This window comes from Castanea sativa, chromosome 7, assembly GCF_040712315.1.
Source record: "Castanea sativa cultivar Marrone di Chiusa Pesio chromosome 7, ASM4071231v1".
NCBI classification, from domain to species: Eukaryota; Viridiplantae; Streptophyta; class Magnoliopsida; order Fagales; family Fagaceae; genus Castanea; species Castanea sativa.
Genome location: NC_134019.1, coordinates 3,297,498 through 3,317,324, shown reverse-complemented (window position 1 = coordinate 3,317,324; position 19,827 = coordinate 3,297,498). Strand labels below are relative to the sequence as shown.

Below are 19,827 nucleotides of genomic sequence, written 5' to 3'. Positions count from 1 at the left end.
CAAATTCCAAATAGAGTCTACATAAAATTAAGAGAATGAATTCTTTCCATCACAAATAGAAGAAAGAAAAAAAAAAAAAAAAAAAAAGCAGCAGCAGCATTTAATAGCTACAACAAAAGTGGACTATAGTGACGAAACATTTCGTCACAATATGTCCTTATTTCATCACTGAGTACGTATGGTGACGAAACAACATTCGTCACCTAAGCTCCGTCACAAAATGTATTGGTGACGAAAATGTTTCGTCACCAATAAAAAAATGATAGGTGACGAAATTTTTTCGTCACCAACAAAAAATGATAGGTGACGAAAGCTTTTCGTCACCTAATATTTTCGTCACTAAACCTTATTTTTAGTGACGGAATATTTCGTCACCAAATGTATTTTTTTTCCCAATTTCAATAGATTAAGTGACGAAGTTTTGCGTCACCGATTGTTTTTTTTTATTTTTTATTTCAATAGATCAGGTGACGAATTATTTCATCACCAATTTCTGTTTATAGTCAGATATGGCGACGAAAATTATCGTCACCAATTTTATTTTTTTATTAATATTCTTTACATTTACTTGTCATTACATTAACCTATTCATTTTTAACCAAATCCATATAAAAAAAATTCATTCATTTCTAACCAAATCCATAAAAAAAAACATCCATAAAATCTAAAAATGCAATAAAGATGTTCACAAAATAATTACAACCATTTATATACAAATGATGTCTTCGCTTCCAAACTTTACAGAAAATTATTTGAGTTCAAGTAGTCCCACAAAAGCTATCTTTTTGCCACCAATCCCATATCTGCACAAGCATAAAGGAAAATACATCAATAGCAAACTAGACTGCAAACCTATATCCCTGATAAGATGTACTACAACAACAACAAAAAAGATTATTATTAGTAAGACAATGCAAAAAATGTCCACAGAATACCCAATAACAAACTAGACAAAATAATCATAATGCAACATCATATGAAGCCAAACTATCAAAGAAAGAAGACCCACAACATTCTCATCAAATAAAAACCTAACCCACATTACAAACCATGGAGAAATCATAAAGAATGCAGAAAAATCCCAATTTAAAACAAAACAAATAAAAAGAAATCCAAAACAAAAATCCAGCCACCATCATAAACACAAACCCAACCACCACAACAAATAAAAAATCTAGCCAACACTATTAAAAAAAAAAAATACTAGCCACCACCATTAAAAAAAAACCACAGCCACCACCATAAACAAAAAACTCACTACCACCATTAAACAAAAAATTCAGCCACCACCATTAACACAAAAACTCAGCCACTACCATAAACAAAAAACCCAGCCATCACAATAAACAAAAAACTCAGCCACCACCATAAACAAAAAACCCACCACCACTATTTAAAAAAACAAAAACAAAAACAAAAACAAAACCACCACCATTAACCAGTGTAGTTAATTTCGTACCGTACCGGCCGGTACGGCCGAAATTTTCCGTTCCGGTGGCTAAACTGGTACCAAAACATAGTAATTTCGTACCGGTTTAAATACCGGCTATACCGGCGTTGTTTCGGCCATACCGCGATACATACCGGATTTCGGCCGGATAATGATTACCGGGCCGGAATTGAAATTACACCAAATGACCCAAAAACGCCATTACAGTGACTATCTCTCTCCTCCTCGCGTCGAATACGGCCTTCCTTGTCTCTTTTTCCTCCTTAACCCATCATTATATGAGCTTCACGTTGGCAAAGATGGTGCTTAATGGGTTGCCAAGCAGAGCTGAAGCTGAAGTTGCTGAACACCACACAGACAGAGAGAGAGAGAGAGCGAGAGAGAGATATGAAAACAAGTGAAATGAAAATAAATAATGTTGATGGAGTTAGACTTGATAAGTCAGTCATTGAGCAGAAAAATATGTTGGAACTCGTGAATATTTGAAAAAGAGAAACGTTGGAACTTGTAAAAATTGAAAAAAGCAACTGTCTTTGGTTTTATCACCCATTCCCATCAGTCAAAAATCAAATGGATTAATTCATATTTTGGTTTTACCAACAACTTTTCCCACCTTCACTTCACTCTTTTTTTTTTTTTTTTTTTTTTTTTAACTTGTAACATTTTTTTTTTACGGTAGTAATTGAGCTAAGACTAAGTTTTTTAATAAAAAATGGTCTGTAGCATATTGAAATAGGTATGAAATATACATTTGTAAGAATTTATATGGGTTATTATCAAATAATTAAATTTATAAACATGTAATTAATATATATTATTAAGATATAAATATATTTTTTAAGTAGGTAATCCTGAAATTCACATTTATTATTAGTTTGTGTGTGTGTGTGTATATATATATATATATATATATATATATATATATATATATATATATAATATAATATAAAATAACGGTAAACCCGAAACGGTACACCGGTATTGACCGGTACCCGAAATATATCGTACCGGTGACCAAACCGGTACAGCTTACGGTATGGTATTGGCTTCCTTGCCATTAACACAAAAACCCAGCCACTACCATAAACAAAAAACCCAACCACCACCATTAAACAGAAAGCACAACCACCGCCATTAACACAAAAATCCAGTCACTACCATAAACAAAAAACTCACCACCACCATTAAACAAAAAACACAGCCACCACCATTAACACAAAAAATCAGCCACTGCCATAAACAAAAATCCAACCATCACAATAAACAAAAACCCACCACCAACATTAAACAAAAAACTCAATCACCACCATAAACAAAAAACCCACCACCACCATTAAACAAAAAACATGGTCACCACTATTAACACAAAAAACACAGTCACTACCATAAACAAAGAACGTAGCCATCACAATAAGCAAATAACTAACCAATAATAGTTTTAGATCTATAATAGTTCGTTCACACCCCTCAAAACCTCCAAGCATTTTGACAATAATTTTCTTCATGTACAAGTTTTATATGCCCCATGCTCATTTACTAGCACGACACACTAGCAGATTCTAAATGAGCAAAGGGATCCATTAGCCATCATCACAAGCGATAGATTGAAATGAATAAAAATCATTAAACCCAAATCCAGTTACTAAAAATTGCATCAATTACCCCCATTTTCCCAAAAGAAAATGCACAAGTGCTATGTGGTACAAACTAGAAGCATTCAAGTTACCAAAAAAGCTTACGAATAAAAGAATATACTACTATACTATTCATTGAAATAAATCTTTGACTAAAGACTAACCTACAAGAAGGCAGTCTATGATTCTACATTAAAATTCAAACAATGAAAAAGTGGCAAATCCCCAATATTTATGCTTTATTTGTTAAATTTTTCAAGGCCAACAACAAAAACTTAAAATACCCAGATCCATTCCAGAATATCCAATTAATTTCTACTTATGATCAAAGTAACAAAAACAGTTACCCAGTTTGAAAGATCTAATGCAGCACTTTCAACCACCAACAAAAATCACATATCTGAGAGAGAGGATCGATGAGAGAGAGAGCTTACCGGTTTTTTTGGGAGGCTGAGAGGCGTGGGTCTGTATGTGGGAGGAGAAAGAGAGTATCAGTGTTTTGTTTACACAAATAAAAAATAAAGAAAAAAATTTTAGAACGCGCCTGAAAATTTGGCACCGCACAAAAAGAAATTAAAAAATTTGAGAGATGTTATCTCCACAATATTTTTATCATAATTTCACAACAAATTATAGGTGGTTAGTTGTTATTGGTTTAAATTTTAATATAACACTAAAATTACTTTTTTGCCCTAACATAACAACCAATAACAACCTACTACTTAAGATTTGTTATAAAAATATTGTAAAAATATTGTGAAAATACCATTTCTATTTGAATTTGGAAGAGAAGAGACCACGACGAAGCATGACCACAGTATTGCTTGAGTTTCTTGAAATGAACTTCTGCTGCAGAAATACAGAAAGAGACAAACAAATCAAAAGTTACAAAACAACTGAACCTTTAAAAAGTGTGTGCTCTATACACAACAAAACAATGAGAGCCACACCCTTTTATTTTTAGTTATTAATCTAGAATAAATGAGAACCACATGCTATGACTTTACTTTTAGCATTTGTTTTACTTATTTATTTTAGAAAGGGCTTTTGTTTTACTTGACATAGTTTAAGGTCTGTACATTGTAGATGGTACAATTACAACTTCTTTGTCCTCAAAAGCATTATTATATACTATATTATACTACTCTATGTTAAAAGTCACGTGAATTTTTTTTTTTCTTTTCCTTTTCCTTTTTGTGATAATTATGGTTAGAAAAAAATAGTAATTTTAATTAATTAAGTGAATAAACTTAAAAAAATTACTTAATTTTTTTATAGCATTAATTAATTCATTATATATAAAATATATTTTTTTATTTTTATGATTACAATTAAACATGTGATTGTCCATTCCAAGAAAAATTAATTGCTTGATGACATGCCTATTAATCTTTAATCACTTTGAAATTTTCTAAGTGTGAAAAATATATGAAGATAATATAATCTAACGGTAGATTTTTAAAAATTCACATTGAATTAAAAAGTATAAAGTTGGGTTCAAGTTACAACTGATCTAACTCTAAAAAATGTTACACCACCAAATAAATTATTATTTAATGCAAATTTTGAAAATCCAACCGTTGGATAACATGTTCTATATGTTCTTAACATGCATGCCAATTTTTATGCCAATCGGATGTAATTTACCATTTTATCTGTAACTCATCTTTTATGTGTTATTTCAAACTACAAAAACTTGAATTCAAACAATTGATTGATGACATACCTATTAATCTTTGATAACCTTGAAATTTTGTAAGCATGACAAATATTTGAAGATAATGTAATCTAACGGTAGACTCATCAAAATTCACAACGAATTAGGAATATAGGGTTGGATTCGAGTTACACCTGACGTAACTCTAAAAAATGTTACACTACCCAATAACTTATTATTGAATTCATATTTTGAAAATTCAACCGTTGGATTACATTATCTATATGATCTTAACATTCATGCCAATTTTCATGACAATCGGATGTAATTAACCATTTGATCTATAAACTCATCTTTTAGGCATTATTTTAAATTACAAACACTTGAATCTAGACAATAAATTGATGACAAGACTATTAATCTTTTATCGCCTTAACATTTTGTAAGCATGGAAAATATAAAGATAGTGTAATCTAACGGTAGATTTGTCAAAATTCACATCGAATTAAGAAATATAGGGTTGGGTTCAAGTTACACTTGATATAATTCTAAAAAATGTTACATGACCCAATAACTTATTATTAAATTCACATTTTGAAAATCCAACCGTTGGATTACATGTACTATATGGTATTAACACGCATGCCAATTTTCATGTCAATCGGATGTAATTTACCATTTGATCTATAAACTAATATTTTATGCATTATTTTAAACTACTGAAACTTGAATCTAGAAAATTGATTGATGGCATGACTATTAATTTCTTATCACCTTAAAATTTTGTAAGCATGAAAAATATATGAAGATAGTGTAATCTAACGGTAAATTTGTCAAAATTCACATCGAATTAAAAAATAAAGGGTTGGGTTCGATTTACACCTGAAGTGACTCTAAAAAATGTTACACCACCCAATAACTTATTATTTAATTCATAATTTGAAAATCCAACCGTTGGATTACATGTTCTATATGGTCTTAATATGCATGCCAATTTTCACGTCAATCGGATGTAATTTACCATTTGATCTATAAACCATCTTTTATACATTATTTTAAACTACTAAAACTTGAATCTAGACAATTGATTGATGACATGACTATTACTCTTTTATCACCTTGAAATTTTGTAAGCATGAAAAATTTATGAAGATAGTATAATCTAACGGTAGATTTGTCAAAATTCACATCGAATTAAGAAATATAAGGTTGGGTTCAAGTTACACCTGATATAATTCTAAAAAATGTTACATGACCCAATAACTTATTATTAAATTCACATTTTGAAAATCCAACCGTTGGATTACATGTACTATATGGTATTAACACGCATGCCAATTTTCATGTCAATCGGATGTAATTTATCATTTGATCTATAAACTAATATTTTATACATTATTTTAAACTACTGAAACTTGAATCTAGAAAATTGATTGATGGCATAACTATTAATTTCTTATCACCTTGAAATTTTGTAAGCATGAAAAATATATGAAGATAGTGTAATCTAACGGTAAATTTGTCAAAATTCACATCGAATTAAAAAATAAAGGGTTGGGTTCGATTTACACTTGAAGTGACTCTAAAAAATGTTACACCACCCAATAACTTATTATTTAATTCATAATTTGAAAATCCAACCGTTGGATTACATGTTCTATATGGTCTTAATATGCATGCCAATTTTCACGTCAATCGGATGTAATTTACCATTTGATCTATAAACCATCTTTTATACATTATTTTAAACTACTAAAACTTGAATCTAGACAATTGATTGATGACATGACTATTACTCTTTTATCACCTTGAAATTTTGTAAGCATGAAAAATTTATGAAGATAGTATAATCTAACGGTAGATTTGTCAAAATTCACATCGAATTAAGAAATATAGAGTTGGGTTCGAGTTACACCTGACATAACTCTAAAAAATGTTACACCACCTAATAACTTATTATTGAATTCAAATTTTGAAAATCCAACCATTGGATTACTTTTACTATATGGTATTAACATGCATGCCAATTTTTATGCCAATCAGATGTAATTTACCATTTGATCTATAAACTCATATTTTATGCATTATTTTAAACAACTAAAACTTGAATCTAAACAATTGATTGATGACATGGCTATTAATCTTTGATCACCTTGAAATTTTGTAAGCATGGACAATATATGAAGATAATGTAATCTAACGGTAGAATTGTCAAAATTCACATCGAACTAAGAAATATATGGTTGGGTTCAATTACACCTGACATAATTCTAAAAAATTTTCCACCACCGAATAACTTATTTTTGAATTCATATTTTGAAAATCCAAACATTGGATTACATGTTCTATATGGTCTTAACATGCATGTCAATTTTCATGCCAATTTGATGTAATTTACCATTTGATCTATAAACTCATATTTTTTGAATTATTTTAAACTACTAAAACTTGAATCTAGACAATTGATTGATGACATGACTATTAATCTGTGATCACCTTGAAAATTTGTAAGCATGAAAAATATATGAAGATAATGTAATCTAATGGTAGATTTGTCAAAATTCACATCGAATTAAGAAATATAGGGTTTGGTTCGAGTTACACCTGACATAACTCTAAAAAATGTTACACCACCTAATAACTTATTATTGAATCCAAAATTTTAAAATCCAACCGTTGGATTACTTGTAATATATGGTATTAACATGCATGCCAATTTGCATGCCAATCAGATGTAATTTACCATTTAATCTATAAACTCATATTTTATGCATTATTTTAAACAACTAAAACTTGAATCTAAACAATTGATTGATGACATGGCTATTAATCTTTGATCACCTTGAACTTTTGTAAACATGGACAATATATGACAATAATGTAATCTAACGGTGGAATTGTCAAAATTCACATCGAATTAAGAAATATATGGTTGGGTTCAATTACACCTGACGTAACTCTAAAAAATGTTCCATCACCAAATAACTTATTTTTGAATTCATATTTTGAAAATCCAACCATTGGATTACATGTTCTATATGGTCTTAACATGCATGTCAATTTTCATGCCAATTTGATGTAATTTACCATTTGATCTCTAAACTCATATTTTTTGAATTATTTTAAACTACTAAAACTTGAATCTAGACAATTGATTGATGACATAACTATTAATCTGTGATCACCTTGAAATTTTGTAACCATAAAAAATATATGAAGATAATGTAATCTAATAGTAGATTTGTCAATATTAACATCGAATTAAGAAATATAGGGTTGAGTTCGAGTTACACCTAACTTAACTCTAAAAAATGTTACACCACCAAATAATTTATTATTTAATTTATAATTTGAAAATCCAACCGTTGGATTACATGTTCTATATGCTATGAACATGCATGTCAATTTTCATGCCAATCAGGTGTAATTTGTTATTTGATCTTTAAACTCATCTTTTAAGTGTTATTATAAACTACAAAAATTTGAATTTAGGCAATTGATTGATGACATGCCTATTAATGTTTGATTACCTTTAAAATTTGTGAGCGTGAAAAACATATGAAGATAATGTAATCTAATGGTAGATTTGTCAAAATTCACATTGAATTAAGAAATATGGATCGTGTTTAAGTTATATTTGATGTAACTCTAAATAATGTTACACTACCCAAGAAATTATTATTAAATTCATATTTTGAAAATTCAACCGTTGGATTACATTTTCTATATGTTCTTAAAATGCATGCCAATTTTCATGCCAATCAAGTGTAGTTTGTGATCTAATCTTTAAACTCATCTATTATGCGTTAGTTTAAACTACAAAAACTTAAATTTAGACAATTGATTGATGACATGCCTATTAATCTTTGATCACCTTGAAATTTTGTAAGCATGAAAAACATATGAAGATAACATAATCTGACGGTAGATTTGTCAAAATTCACATTGAATTAAGAAATATAGGTCTGGGTTCAAATTACACTTGGAGTGTTACACCACCCAATAAATTATTATTGAATTCATATTTTGAAAATCCAACCGTTGAATTACATGTTCTATATATTCTTAACATGCATGTCAATTTTCATTCCAATCAGGTGTAATTTACCATTTGACTTTAAACTCATCTATTATGTGTTATTTTAAACGACAAAAACTTGAAACCTAGAAAACAATTGATTGATGACATGCCTATTAATCTTTGATCACCTTTAAAATTTGTGAACATGAAAAACATATGAAGATAATATAATCTAACTGTAAATTTGTCAAAATTCACATTGAATTAAAAAATATAGGGCTAGATTTAAGTTACACCTAATGTAATTCTAAAAAATGTTACACCACCCAATAACTTATTATTGAATTCATATTTTGGAAATCCAACTGTTAGATTACATTCTATATATGTTCTGAATATGCATGCCAATGTTCATGCCAATCGGGAGTAATTTGCCATTTGATCTTTAAACTCATCTTTTATGCGTTATTTTAAACTACAAAAGCTTGAATTTAGACAATTGATTGATGACATGCCTAATCTTTAATCACCTTGAAATTTTGTAAGCATGAAAAACATATGAAGATAATGTAATCTAACGGTAGATTTGTTGAAATTCACATTGAATTAAGAAATATAAGTCTGGGTTCAAGTTACACCTGATGTAATTCTAAAAAATATTACACCACCCAATAACTTATTATTGAATTCATATTTTGAAAATTCAACCGTTGGATTACATGTTCTATTTGTTCTTAACATGCATGCCAATTTTCCTGTCAATCGGGTGTAATTTACACATCATTATCCATTTAACTAATTAAATTTAACCCAAACCTAACTCAACCAAATTATTATGGGTAAACTCCAACCCACTCAATTACCCAATTATCAAAATTACCAAATTGCCTCTAAAGCTTGCAAATTACCAAATTGCCGACATGTACCCTAAACCTAAAAAATGACCGAAATACCTCTAAAATCATAAAATTACCAAAATACCCCTAAAACTTAAAACATTACCAAAATATCCCCCGAAACTAAAAAAATACCAAAATTCACCCTAAAGCTAAGAAATAATTGAAATACCCCTGGAACCTTCAAAATGACCAAAATACCCCCCGAAACTTAAAAATGACAAAAATACGTCCTAAATCTAAGAAATGACCGAAATACTCTCCAAAACTTAAACATTACCAAAATACCCATGAAACCTAAAAATGACCAAAAATACCCTTGAAATATGAAAATTACCAAAATAGCCCCTAAATCTAAAAAAGAACCGAAGATACTCTCGAAACCCAATAAAATGACCAAAATACCCCCTAAACCTAAAAAATGACCAAAATAGCCAGAAATTATAAAAATGAGTATTTTTGTCATTTAGGGGTATTTTGGTCATTTTTAGGTTTGAGGGCATTTCGACCATCTTTTAGGTTTAGGGTGTATTTTTATCATCGTATGGGTTTTAGGGCTATTTTTGTCATTTTATAGGTTTCAGGGGTATTTTGGTAATTTTTAAAGTTTTGGGGGGGTATTTTGGTCATTTTTTAAGGATTAGGAGTATTTTGGTAATTTTAAAGCATTAAGGCTATTTTGGTCAGTTTTTAGGTTTCAAAGTTATTTTGGTTATTTTTTGGGTTTACGGGTTATTTTGATAATTTTTTGTTTTGGGGGTATTTTGGCCAAATTTTAGGTTTCGAGGGGTAATTTTTTAGGTTTTGTGTGTACTTTGGTCATTTTTTAGGATTAGAGGATTTCGGTCATTTATGAGGTTTAGGGGATATTTTGGTAATTTTTAGTGATTTTTGAGCATATTTGGTGTTTTGGGGGTATTTTGGTCATTTTGAGGTTATTTTATGGGTATTTTGCTCATTTTAGAGATTTAGAGATATTTTGGTCATTTTAGTGGGTTTTTAGCATAATTGGTGATTTTAGAGATTGTAAGAATATTTTGGTCATTTTAAAGGTTTCATGGGTATTTTGTTTATTTTAGAGATTTTGAGGATATTTTGGTCATTTTAGTGGTTTTTGAGCATATTTGTTGATTTTATAAAAATTAGCTTTGGGTGGGGTATAGATATCTATGGATAAACAAACCGGGTATATATGGGTATACCCTGCTCATGACAATCCTTAATTATTTGTAAACAATAGGTGACAAACACTTATTTTGTCACCAAAAATACCTCCATCTTAATATTGGATGATGAATTTGGAATTTCATCACCTCTAGTTAGTCTTTGGTTAAACAATAGGTGACAAAAATTTATTTCGTCACCAAAAACACCTACATCCTAATATTGGGTGACAAATTTAAAATTTCGTCACCTTTGGTAAGTCTTTGGTGACGCGAATATTTCGTCACCCTAGGTTTGCCTTTTTTTATGACCTATAGTGACAAAATAAATATTTCGTCACCAATTTGAACATCTTTGGTGACAAAATATTGATTTCGTCACCAATTGGTACATCTTTGGTGACGAAATATTGATTTCGTCACCCATTTTAATATTTTTATAGTATTTGGTGACGAATTCTTCTTTTCCTCACTAAATGTTATCATTCGGTGACGAAATTGTTTATCCTCACTAGATTTCGTCATAATAGCCCACTTTTGTTGTAGTAGTATGCTTCTTTATACCAGGTTCTTGTCTTGATTAATTGTTCAATTATAATAGGAATACAACATTTTACTGACATAATTTGTTATTATTGTTGCATAATAAAAGTAATGACTATAATAAATTTATATAAAATAATATTGCTTCAAGTAATGTGTGAGTTCCTGTTACTTCAATTGATAAAATTTCTTTTCCATAGGTTAAAATTCTATCATATTAATGATACATACACAATTTTTGAAGGGAAAAGAAATACTTGGAGCAAAAAAAAGTAAAAAGAATTATGGTTCCAATGAACCACTTGATACATAGTAAGAAACAAAAAATAAACTAAGGAATAGTTTGGACTTGACTGAAGAAATCTTCACCTCCGCTAGGAACTTATTCAGATCCAACTTAGATTAAAATCCTCTCACATGTTTATTGGAAATAATTACAGCTATTTAAATACAAGCAAAGCAGTTTTCTAATCCAAAACAAACTAACTGAACCCAGTGCCTAACGTTTACATCCATGCATGGCTCCACAAAATACTCAGACTCCCTAATGCACTTAAGGTTACAATTAAATAGCAAATACAAATAACTTCCTACTAAATGTTTAGGACATAGCTTAACTTCATTGTTCCAATGCATTAGAGCCGTCACAATACAAATACGTTTTACATCTATTACCATACATTCCAACATGTATTTTGATAGATCCACAGTCCCAAATTCAAGTATTTATTGTTTCTATAAATTAAAAAATAAAAATCAATCATGTTTGTATTATGTATAAAAAAAAATTGTTTTTCTTAATTCGCAGAGTACATTTTTTTTTTTCTTTCCATTTGTTAAATTGCAGAGTAGTTATTTGTTCGTCAAAATTATCATGTAAATGATGTGCTCATAACTCAGTAGGGTCAGATAAAAAAAAGAAAAAAAAGAAGAAGACGGGTCTTCTTTTTTCTTCTTAAAGAAGGCTATTAAATACATGTCACTAATGAATCTCAACATGTGAGTTTGGCAGATAATGTTGGGACATAAACTTTATTTGCAAATTGACTTGTCTGTCCCCGTTTTTCACAATGTCAAGTTTTGTGTACAGAAAGGAGAAATTCTATTCCCAAAAAGAGGAAAAGACAAAGAAAAAAGGTAAAAATATAAAACTGACTCTTTAACTTTTAGCTTTTGTCATTTCAATCCTCTAACTTTCAATTTTGTCATTTCAGTCCTCTAAGTTTTAATTTTTGTCAATGTAGTATTCTGTTAGGTATCAGTTACTCCTCCCGTTAAGTTTGCCTTTCTTTTTTTTAAATAATTTTCGTAATTAAAAGAAAATGAATAAATAAAAACTGTAAAAAAAAAAAAAAAAATGTAAGGGGAATGACGTTGTTTCCCTTCCCCTGAAATCAAAACCGGAAAACGGAAAAAGTCAATCTCGATCTCTCTCTCAAGATCAGTCTCTCTCTCAAATTGTAAGCAAACAATTTGAAACAGACATATTACTGTCTAGACCAACCTTAACACAACAACCATGAAGACACATCCCAAGACTCAAATGCACCGGAAGCATACACAGGTACTAACCTCAACATTATAACTGAATCAACTGACACACCTGCCTCCCTCATTTTACGAAACAACGAAACCCCATCATAAAATGTTGAATTTGAGGTGTACCCAGATATCAAAGCATTGTAACAAATAGTTAGCTTTCTTGATTCACCATTTTCATCAAACACCTTACGTGCATATTCAATAGAAGAGCATCTACAGTACATTGAGATTAAAGAAGTTTGTACAAAGGGATCGGTGTTGCACCCAGTTTTGATGACATGGCAATGGAGCTATGAGCCGGAGATTGGAAGGGAGAGAGCGCAGCAGGACTTGAGAATGAAAGGGAAAGTGAAGGCATTGGGGGAGAAGCTAGGGCGGAGCATTTGGAGGCAGAGAGTGTAGAGAACGGGAAGGTTGAGGATGAAGACTGAAGGGGCCTTCCTTTTTCTTTTTTTTTTAATTACAAAATTTTTTTTTTTTAAAAAGGCTAAACTTAATGGAGTAGTAATTGAGACCTAACAGAATACTGCATTGACAAAAATTGAAACTTAGAGAACTGAATGTCAAAACTGAAAGTTAGAGGACTGAAATGACAAAAGGTAAAAGTTAGAAGGTCAGTTTTGCATTTTTGCAAGGAAAAAATAAAATAAAATTCGTCGAAAGTTGTAGTGAAAAAATTGGGTACTTAGATTTTCTAAAAATAAACACTATAAGAGGAGGAAAAATAAGGAGCTGTTTGGTACATGTGTTTAAACACATATTTTCAGTTTTTAAATAACATTACACACATTTTCATACACTTTTTCAACCACGCGTATTTCTAAATAAAAAAAAATGTTACTAAAACAATGTTACCAAACGACCCCTAAGGATGGAGCGTGAGGAGATTTGATTCTAAATGCCTCCATTTAAAATAGAATGATGTGCAAATTAATTGAGTTATAAAAATTTTGGTAAACAGTATTTAAACATAAAACTATGACCAAAATAGCAAGTGACTACAATTGTTAGGATAAGTTTAGATAAAACACTACATTACCTAAGTTTCAAAAAATTTAAAATTCTACTTCAAACTTTCTGTTATTAAAGTTTCAAATAATTTAAATGTAAATTTAATATTTAGAATTATATTTATTTTAAATATATATCATACTTTGTGCTTTAAAATAGTGAAACTTACACACTATACACCTTGCTTGCACCAAGTGACCTAATATATACGTATGAACTGCATGATATAAATTAAATGTGTTTTTTTCGTGTGATGTTTAGGACTAATGCCCTAAAACATAATTATATGAAATTATCTTTTTAATAATAAAAAATTTATTTTTTGAGATTATTTTTGCATGAATATTTTGCACATTATGTATTGTGACCATGTAAAGGCAGAACTATGCAGGTAAAACTAATGCCGAGTTGCCTCACAACACAAGAATGTTTGGTCCCTCCCCCTCCCCATTTGTCTTTGCCCCTTAGTTTTTTAAATCAAGGGCGGCTCTACCCTTTGTTCAGGGGTTCAATGAACCCCTGACTTCCCAAAAAAAAAACTTTTATATATATATATATATATTTATAATATTTTTTTTTGTTAGTTTAATATTTTAATTTATTCTTAAAAATATTTATTGCATAGTCTAACTTAAATCTTATACACCCTTATTATAAGTATTTCCAACTCTAAGAGTACGAGTAAATGTTTGTGAACTGTAAGTGTTACTCTTTATTATAAATTTATATTATATGTGTGTGAGTGTATCTAATATTAATTGTGTACATTACTTTTTGTTATAATATTATTTGTATGAATAATGATGTGTGTGGATATTTGTGTGTACAGTATAAATATAATATAACTTTATATAATTTAATAATTAGGAAATAGAGAGAGTTTATTACATGTGTATGTATTGTTATCATATTATAATAATTTTTTGTTATAAAGTCAGAAAAATTCAAGAAGAAAAATTGTAAAGTTATTGATTGTTCAAGCATTTAATTGGTTAAGTAAACACGTAGTGTATTATTTTATGTATGAATGAGTGTAATTGTGTGCGTCAATAATTAATACAAAGCCAATGAGTTAAGTTTATTCATTTAGTTTAAAATATTTTTATAAAAACAATGACAGATTAATAGATAATAACAACTGCATAAAAATAAAAATGTTAGACAAACTTAACAAAATAAAATGGTCATAGCTACCTACATTGGCAATAAATACTTATAATGAATTATCATGTAACAATTTAAAATTTGAAAACTTGTAGAAGGAACTTGTAAAACTTTTTTTTTTGTCAATAACTTGATATATTCAAGTTCTCTTTTTTTAAAAATTTTTTAATTTAAATTTCTTAATGACCCGCCTAAATGAAATTCTTGGAGCCACCACTTTTTTTTTTACTTGTTTTCACCTTTTGTTCCTTAGTCTTTTCCCAATTCCCCTTTCAACTCGTCAGCTACCCATATTTTTATTAGCTTTTTTAGTTGAACTTTTCCTAATATATTTTATAGTTTCTACTTTTTAATCACCCAAAAACTTTTTATTATTCAATATTATCACACTTCAATTTCTCTTCTTTAAAACTCTTCCTTATAAAAGCGTATCCTAATAATAACAAAAATTATCGTCCTTGATAAAGAGCTTTATAATATGAAGGTATGTGAATTTTAATTAATCTTATGGTTATGATTTTCTTATTAAGTTAAATTTCTACATATTTGATAGGTACAAACTCCTAATTAATTTCAAGCCACTTAAATAATACAATTTATATGTGTACCTAATATTATGTTTTTTAAAATTTTAAATAACTTAAGTATAATTCCCAATTCCAATAAATGAAAAAAAAAACATAGTAATTTCACGAAATTGAGAGAATTTTAATTCAGTGATTCCCAATTCCAATACTGTGACATATAAAAAGATGCTTGTTTGTTTGTTTTTTTTTTTCATTTAATAAATCCCAATAAATTTTTAAAGGGAAAGGAACTGTTGATCAGTTGACTCATTTTAGACATATACATATAAACACGAAGAATCCCACTTGTATATATCTCCAAAAAGAAGACTATTCCATACCATGGCCTGAAAAATATCTCCTAAAGGGACTCCAATTGGACCAGAAATAGACAAAATTATATAAATAAACAAAAGCGACTGAAATAACATTTCGGTGCATTGTCCAAGTTCCAGGTATTCAACGTGACAGGCCTGATCTTTCCAAACCTACATCCCGTGACAGAAGAAAAAAAAAAGATATGGATTCCATTGTCGTGATTATTATTATTAGTATTTTATGAAAAGAAAGTAGGAGCGACCAACTTGGTAATTAATTCTATTTAAACGTGACTATGGTAATACCTTACTAATTAGGTCTTAGAATCTGTTAGAGTGTAAGGGGATTACAGTGAACCATAACTTCCCAATCTCATTAGACCTTAGTAACTTTGAGCTGCAAAAAAAAGTAATTCAAGTGAATCTATACTTAGACTCTAATATTAGACCTTACATTTAGCGTATCTTGTGCATCACTAAGACCACTTATCTGGTCATTGTCATTATTATTACCCCTTGCCATCAAAGTCTGTGTAATCCAATTCATTACTAAGTGACAAAATGAAAAAAAAAACATGCAAAGTTAACTTTCCCAATGGCATAATTTTAGTTGGGGTATCGGCAATTAGAGGCCTTTAAATTCTGTCGGTCTTCACTTCAGTTTTTGTCTCAGCAAACTGCATTGATGCATGTCTAATGGCTTCCTTCATTATTCTGGAACTTTTTTTGCTCCTCTCTGCAATTAGCTTGTCAAGAACATGGGCTCTCAACTCTTCTTCTTCTTCCACAACTTCTCTGCAATATTCCCAATCTTTGTCCTCCATAAAATCTATCTGCAAAACCACACCATACCCAGATGTCTGTTTTGACTCATTGAAGCTCTCCATCGGTATCTCAATTAATATCAATCCAAAAATCATCACCTACCTCCTTCAGACACTCCAAACCGCAATATCCGAGTCTGAAAACCTTTCCAATCTGTTCTTGGATGCTGGACGCCACTCAAATATCATCGAAAAGCAAAGAGGGACCCTCCAGGACTGCAAAGAAGTCCATCAAATCACCTTATCTGCTTTACAAAGATCAGTTTCCCGAATCCATGATGCACCCAATAATAAACAGAAACTAGCCGATGCAAGAGCTTACCTTAGCGCAGCACTCACAAACAAGAACACATGCTTGGAAGGCCTGGATTCAGCTTCGGGTCCTTTGAAGCCAACTCTACTGAACTCCATACATGACACTTATAAGCACGTAAGTAATTCTCTTTCAATTCTGTCTAGCCAAAAAGGCCAAACTAGTAGGCGCCTCATGGACATGGGTGTTCCAACATGGATTTCAAGGAAATTAGACAGTCGGACTCGGATATTGGAGAGTGAATACGACCATGTCCTAACTGTGGCTACTGATAGAACTGGAAATTTCACCACTATCACTGATGCTATCAATTTTGCTCCAAACAATAGCTATAATGAGAGAACAATTATCTATGTTAAACAAGGGGTTTACGAGGAAAATGTGGAAATCCCAGATTACAAGCCCAACATTGTTCTGATCGGAGATGGAGCTGATGTTACTCTCATTACTGGTAACAGAAGTATGGGCGATGGCTGGACCACTTTCAGCTCTGCAACTCTTGGTATGTTTAGTTAATTAATTCAATTGCTTGCATGCGCGCGTGCCTCTGTTTTACTTTTATATATCTAATATTTTGTGTCCTTCCCTCACGCCTTTGAATGTTAATTTGGTCTTTTTTAATTTGGGGGATTTTTAATCTTGTAAGTTCTAAGTCATAATACATAAACCAGTATAGATAGTCATGAAGTAGCCCCTTATTATTAATTATTTTTTAGCACTATGTATGATTTAATTTGTTGGAAGTAGATTGAAGTAATTAAGTGATATTAAGGATATTATAAATTTTACTACATGAGTATTACAAATAGAGATGTCACTGATCATATAAAAAAAAATAAGTAAAATTTTAATAATATAACAAATTTTATTATATAACCTTTACAAGTTGACGTGATAATAATTCTTTTTTTAGTAAATAACAATATTTATTGGAACACACACGAAAATAGTAATATTAGTGTTTTAAACCAGGTTTATAATACATTACATAGCCTGAGTACGATTACAAAAGGACCTAACTTCTGTAGTTGTAGACTGGGATTATAAATAGCAGACGCTAAATACACACAACTAATGTGGGAGAAACATCCCTATTTTTTTTTTTTTTAGTAAACAGTAATACTTATTAGAATACATACAAAAATAATAATATTAATGTTTTAAATCAGGTTTATAATACATTATATAACCAGAGTATAACTACAAAAAGACCTAACTTTTGTAGTTGTAGACTAAACTTATAAACAATGGACACTAAAGACACACAACCAATGTGGGATAAACATCCTTATTTTTATTTTTTCTTAGTAAACAATAATACTTATTAGAACACACACGAAAATAGGAAAATTAGTATTTTAAACCGGGTTTATAATACATTACATAACTAGAGTATAACTACAAAATGACCTAACTTTTGTAGTTGTAGATTGAGATTATAAACAACAAACACTAGACACACACAACCAATGTGGGATAAACATCCATTTTTTTGAGTAAATAGTAATTTTATTATAACACACATGAAAAATAGTAATATTAGTGTTTTAAATCGAGTTATAATACGTTATATAACCAGGGTACAACTACAAAAAGACCTAACTTTTGATTGATAGGTTTCACAGACATAATAAATGAATGTCTTATTTGTATTTTGTGATTGGTGACTCATTAATTTATAAATTTAATATAAAAAAATTTGTAGTATTCTTAACGTCACTTAAAAAATAATTTAGAAATTTCTTTTTATATGTTTTCGAAGTGGTTCACTCATATTCCCAATTTGTAAGCTTTTGAACTAAAAAGTCTAAAATTAGTACTAACTTTAGAAATTTTCTAATATAAATTGAATGTTAGCGGTATCTGGCGATGGCTTTCTCGCACGAGACATATCTATTGAGAATAAGGCTGGAGCAAAGAAATATCAAGCGGTTGCCTTGAGAATAAATGCGGACTTGGCTGCATTGTACAGGTGCTCCATTAGTGGTTTCCAGGATACGTTGTATGTTCATTCCTTTCGACAATTCTACCGAGAGTGTGACATATTGGGGACTATAGATTTCATATTTGGGAATGCTGCAGTGGTATTTCAAGGATGTAACATTGTGTCCAGGATGCCAATGCCTGGCCAATTCACGGTTATCACAGCACAGTCTCGTGACACATTGGATGAAAACACTGGAATCTCCTTTCAAAATTGTTCTATTTTGGCCACAAATGATTTATACTCTAATTCTAGTAGTGTCAAAAGCTACCTAGGAAGGCCGTGGAGAGTGTATGCTCAAACAGTCTACTTAGAGTCCTACATTGACAACTTCATTGACCCAGCTGGGTGGACACAATGGAATAGTGATGATGATCAAGGATTAGATACTTTGTATTATGGAGAATATGATAATTATGGGCCTGGCTCATCAACAGATGATAGAGTTACTTGGCCAGGGTACCACGTGATGGATATTTCTGATGCTTATAATTTTACAGTGTCAAAGTTCATTACTGGTGATGAATGGCTGGATTCCACTTCATTTCCTTACGACGATGGGGTTTAAATTTGATCTAGTATGAGGAGGCTTTTAACTAAATGGATTTGTCTCCTTTTTTTTCTTTTTCTTTTTTCTCTAGTTTTGTGCCGATGGAATGGCCAAAATAATTTTACATCCTCAAAGATAACTAATTAGATCCTGTAGTAGGTAATTCAAATGCATATAATGGTAATTTATCTA

At 30.2% G+C, this 19,827-nt stretch overlaps 1 protein-coding gene and 1 long non-coding RNA gene across 2 annotated transcripts; one reads left to right on the top strand and one right to left on the bottom strand.

The window, feature by feature from the left end:
- Positions 1-500: 500 nt before the first annotated feature.
- LOC142605344 (uncharacterized) lies at positions 501-4,007 on the bottom strand. The gene is made up of 3 exons (XR_012839014.1): positions 3,851-4,007; positions 3,519-3,549; positions 501-803 (listed from the first exon to the last, which is right to left on the bottom strand). It is a non-coding gene; the product is annotated as an uncharacterized LOC142605344 (long non-coding RNA).
- A 12,554-nt stretch (positions 4,008-16,561) lies between these two features.
- LOC142642639 (putative pectinesterase/pectinesterase inhibitor 12) lies at positions 16,562-19,827 on the top strand. The gene is made up of 2 exons (XM_075817037.1): positions 16,562-17,603; positions 18,959-19,827. The coding sequence occupies exons 1-2, from the start codon at positions 16,661-16,663 to the stop codon at positions 19,651-19,653; spliced, it is 1,638 nt and encodes a 545-aa protein (XP_075673152.1). The 5' UTR covers positions 16,562-16,660; the 3' UTR covers positions 19,654-19,827.

What these genes read in the sequence shown, in the direction of transcription:
- LOC142642639 (XM_075817037.1), top strand. Translation starts at nt 16,661, where the DNA reads ATGGCTTCCTTCATTATTCTGGAACTTTTTTTGCTCCTCTCTGCAATT. An exon ending in TTTCAGCTCTGCAACTCTTG is followed by an intron (nt 17,604 to 18,958) that starts GTATGTTTAGTT and finishes ATTGAATGTTAG; the next exon opens with CGGTATCTGGCGATGGCTTT.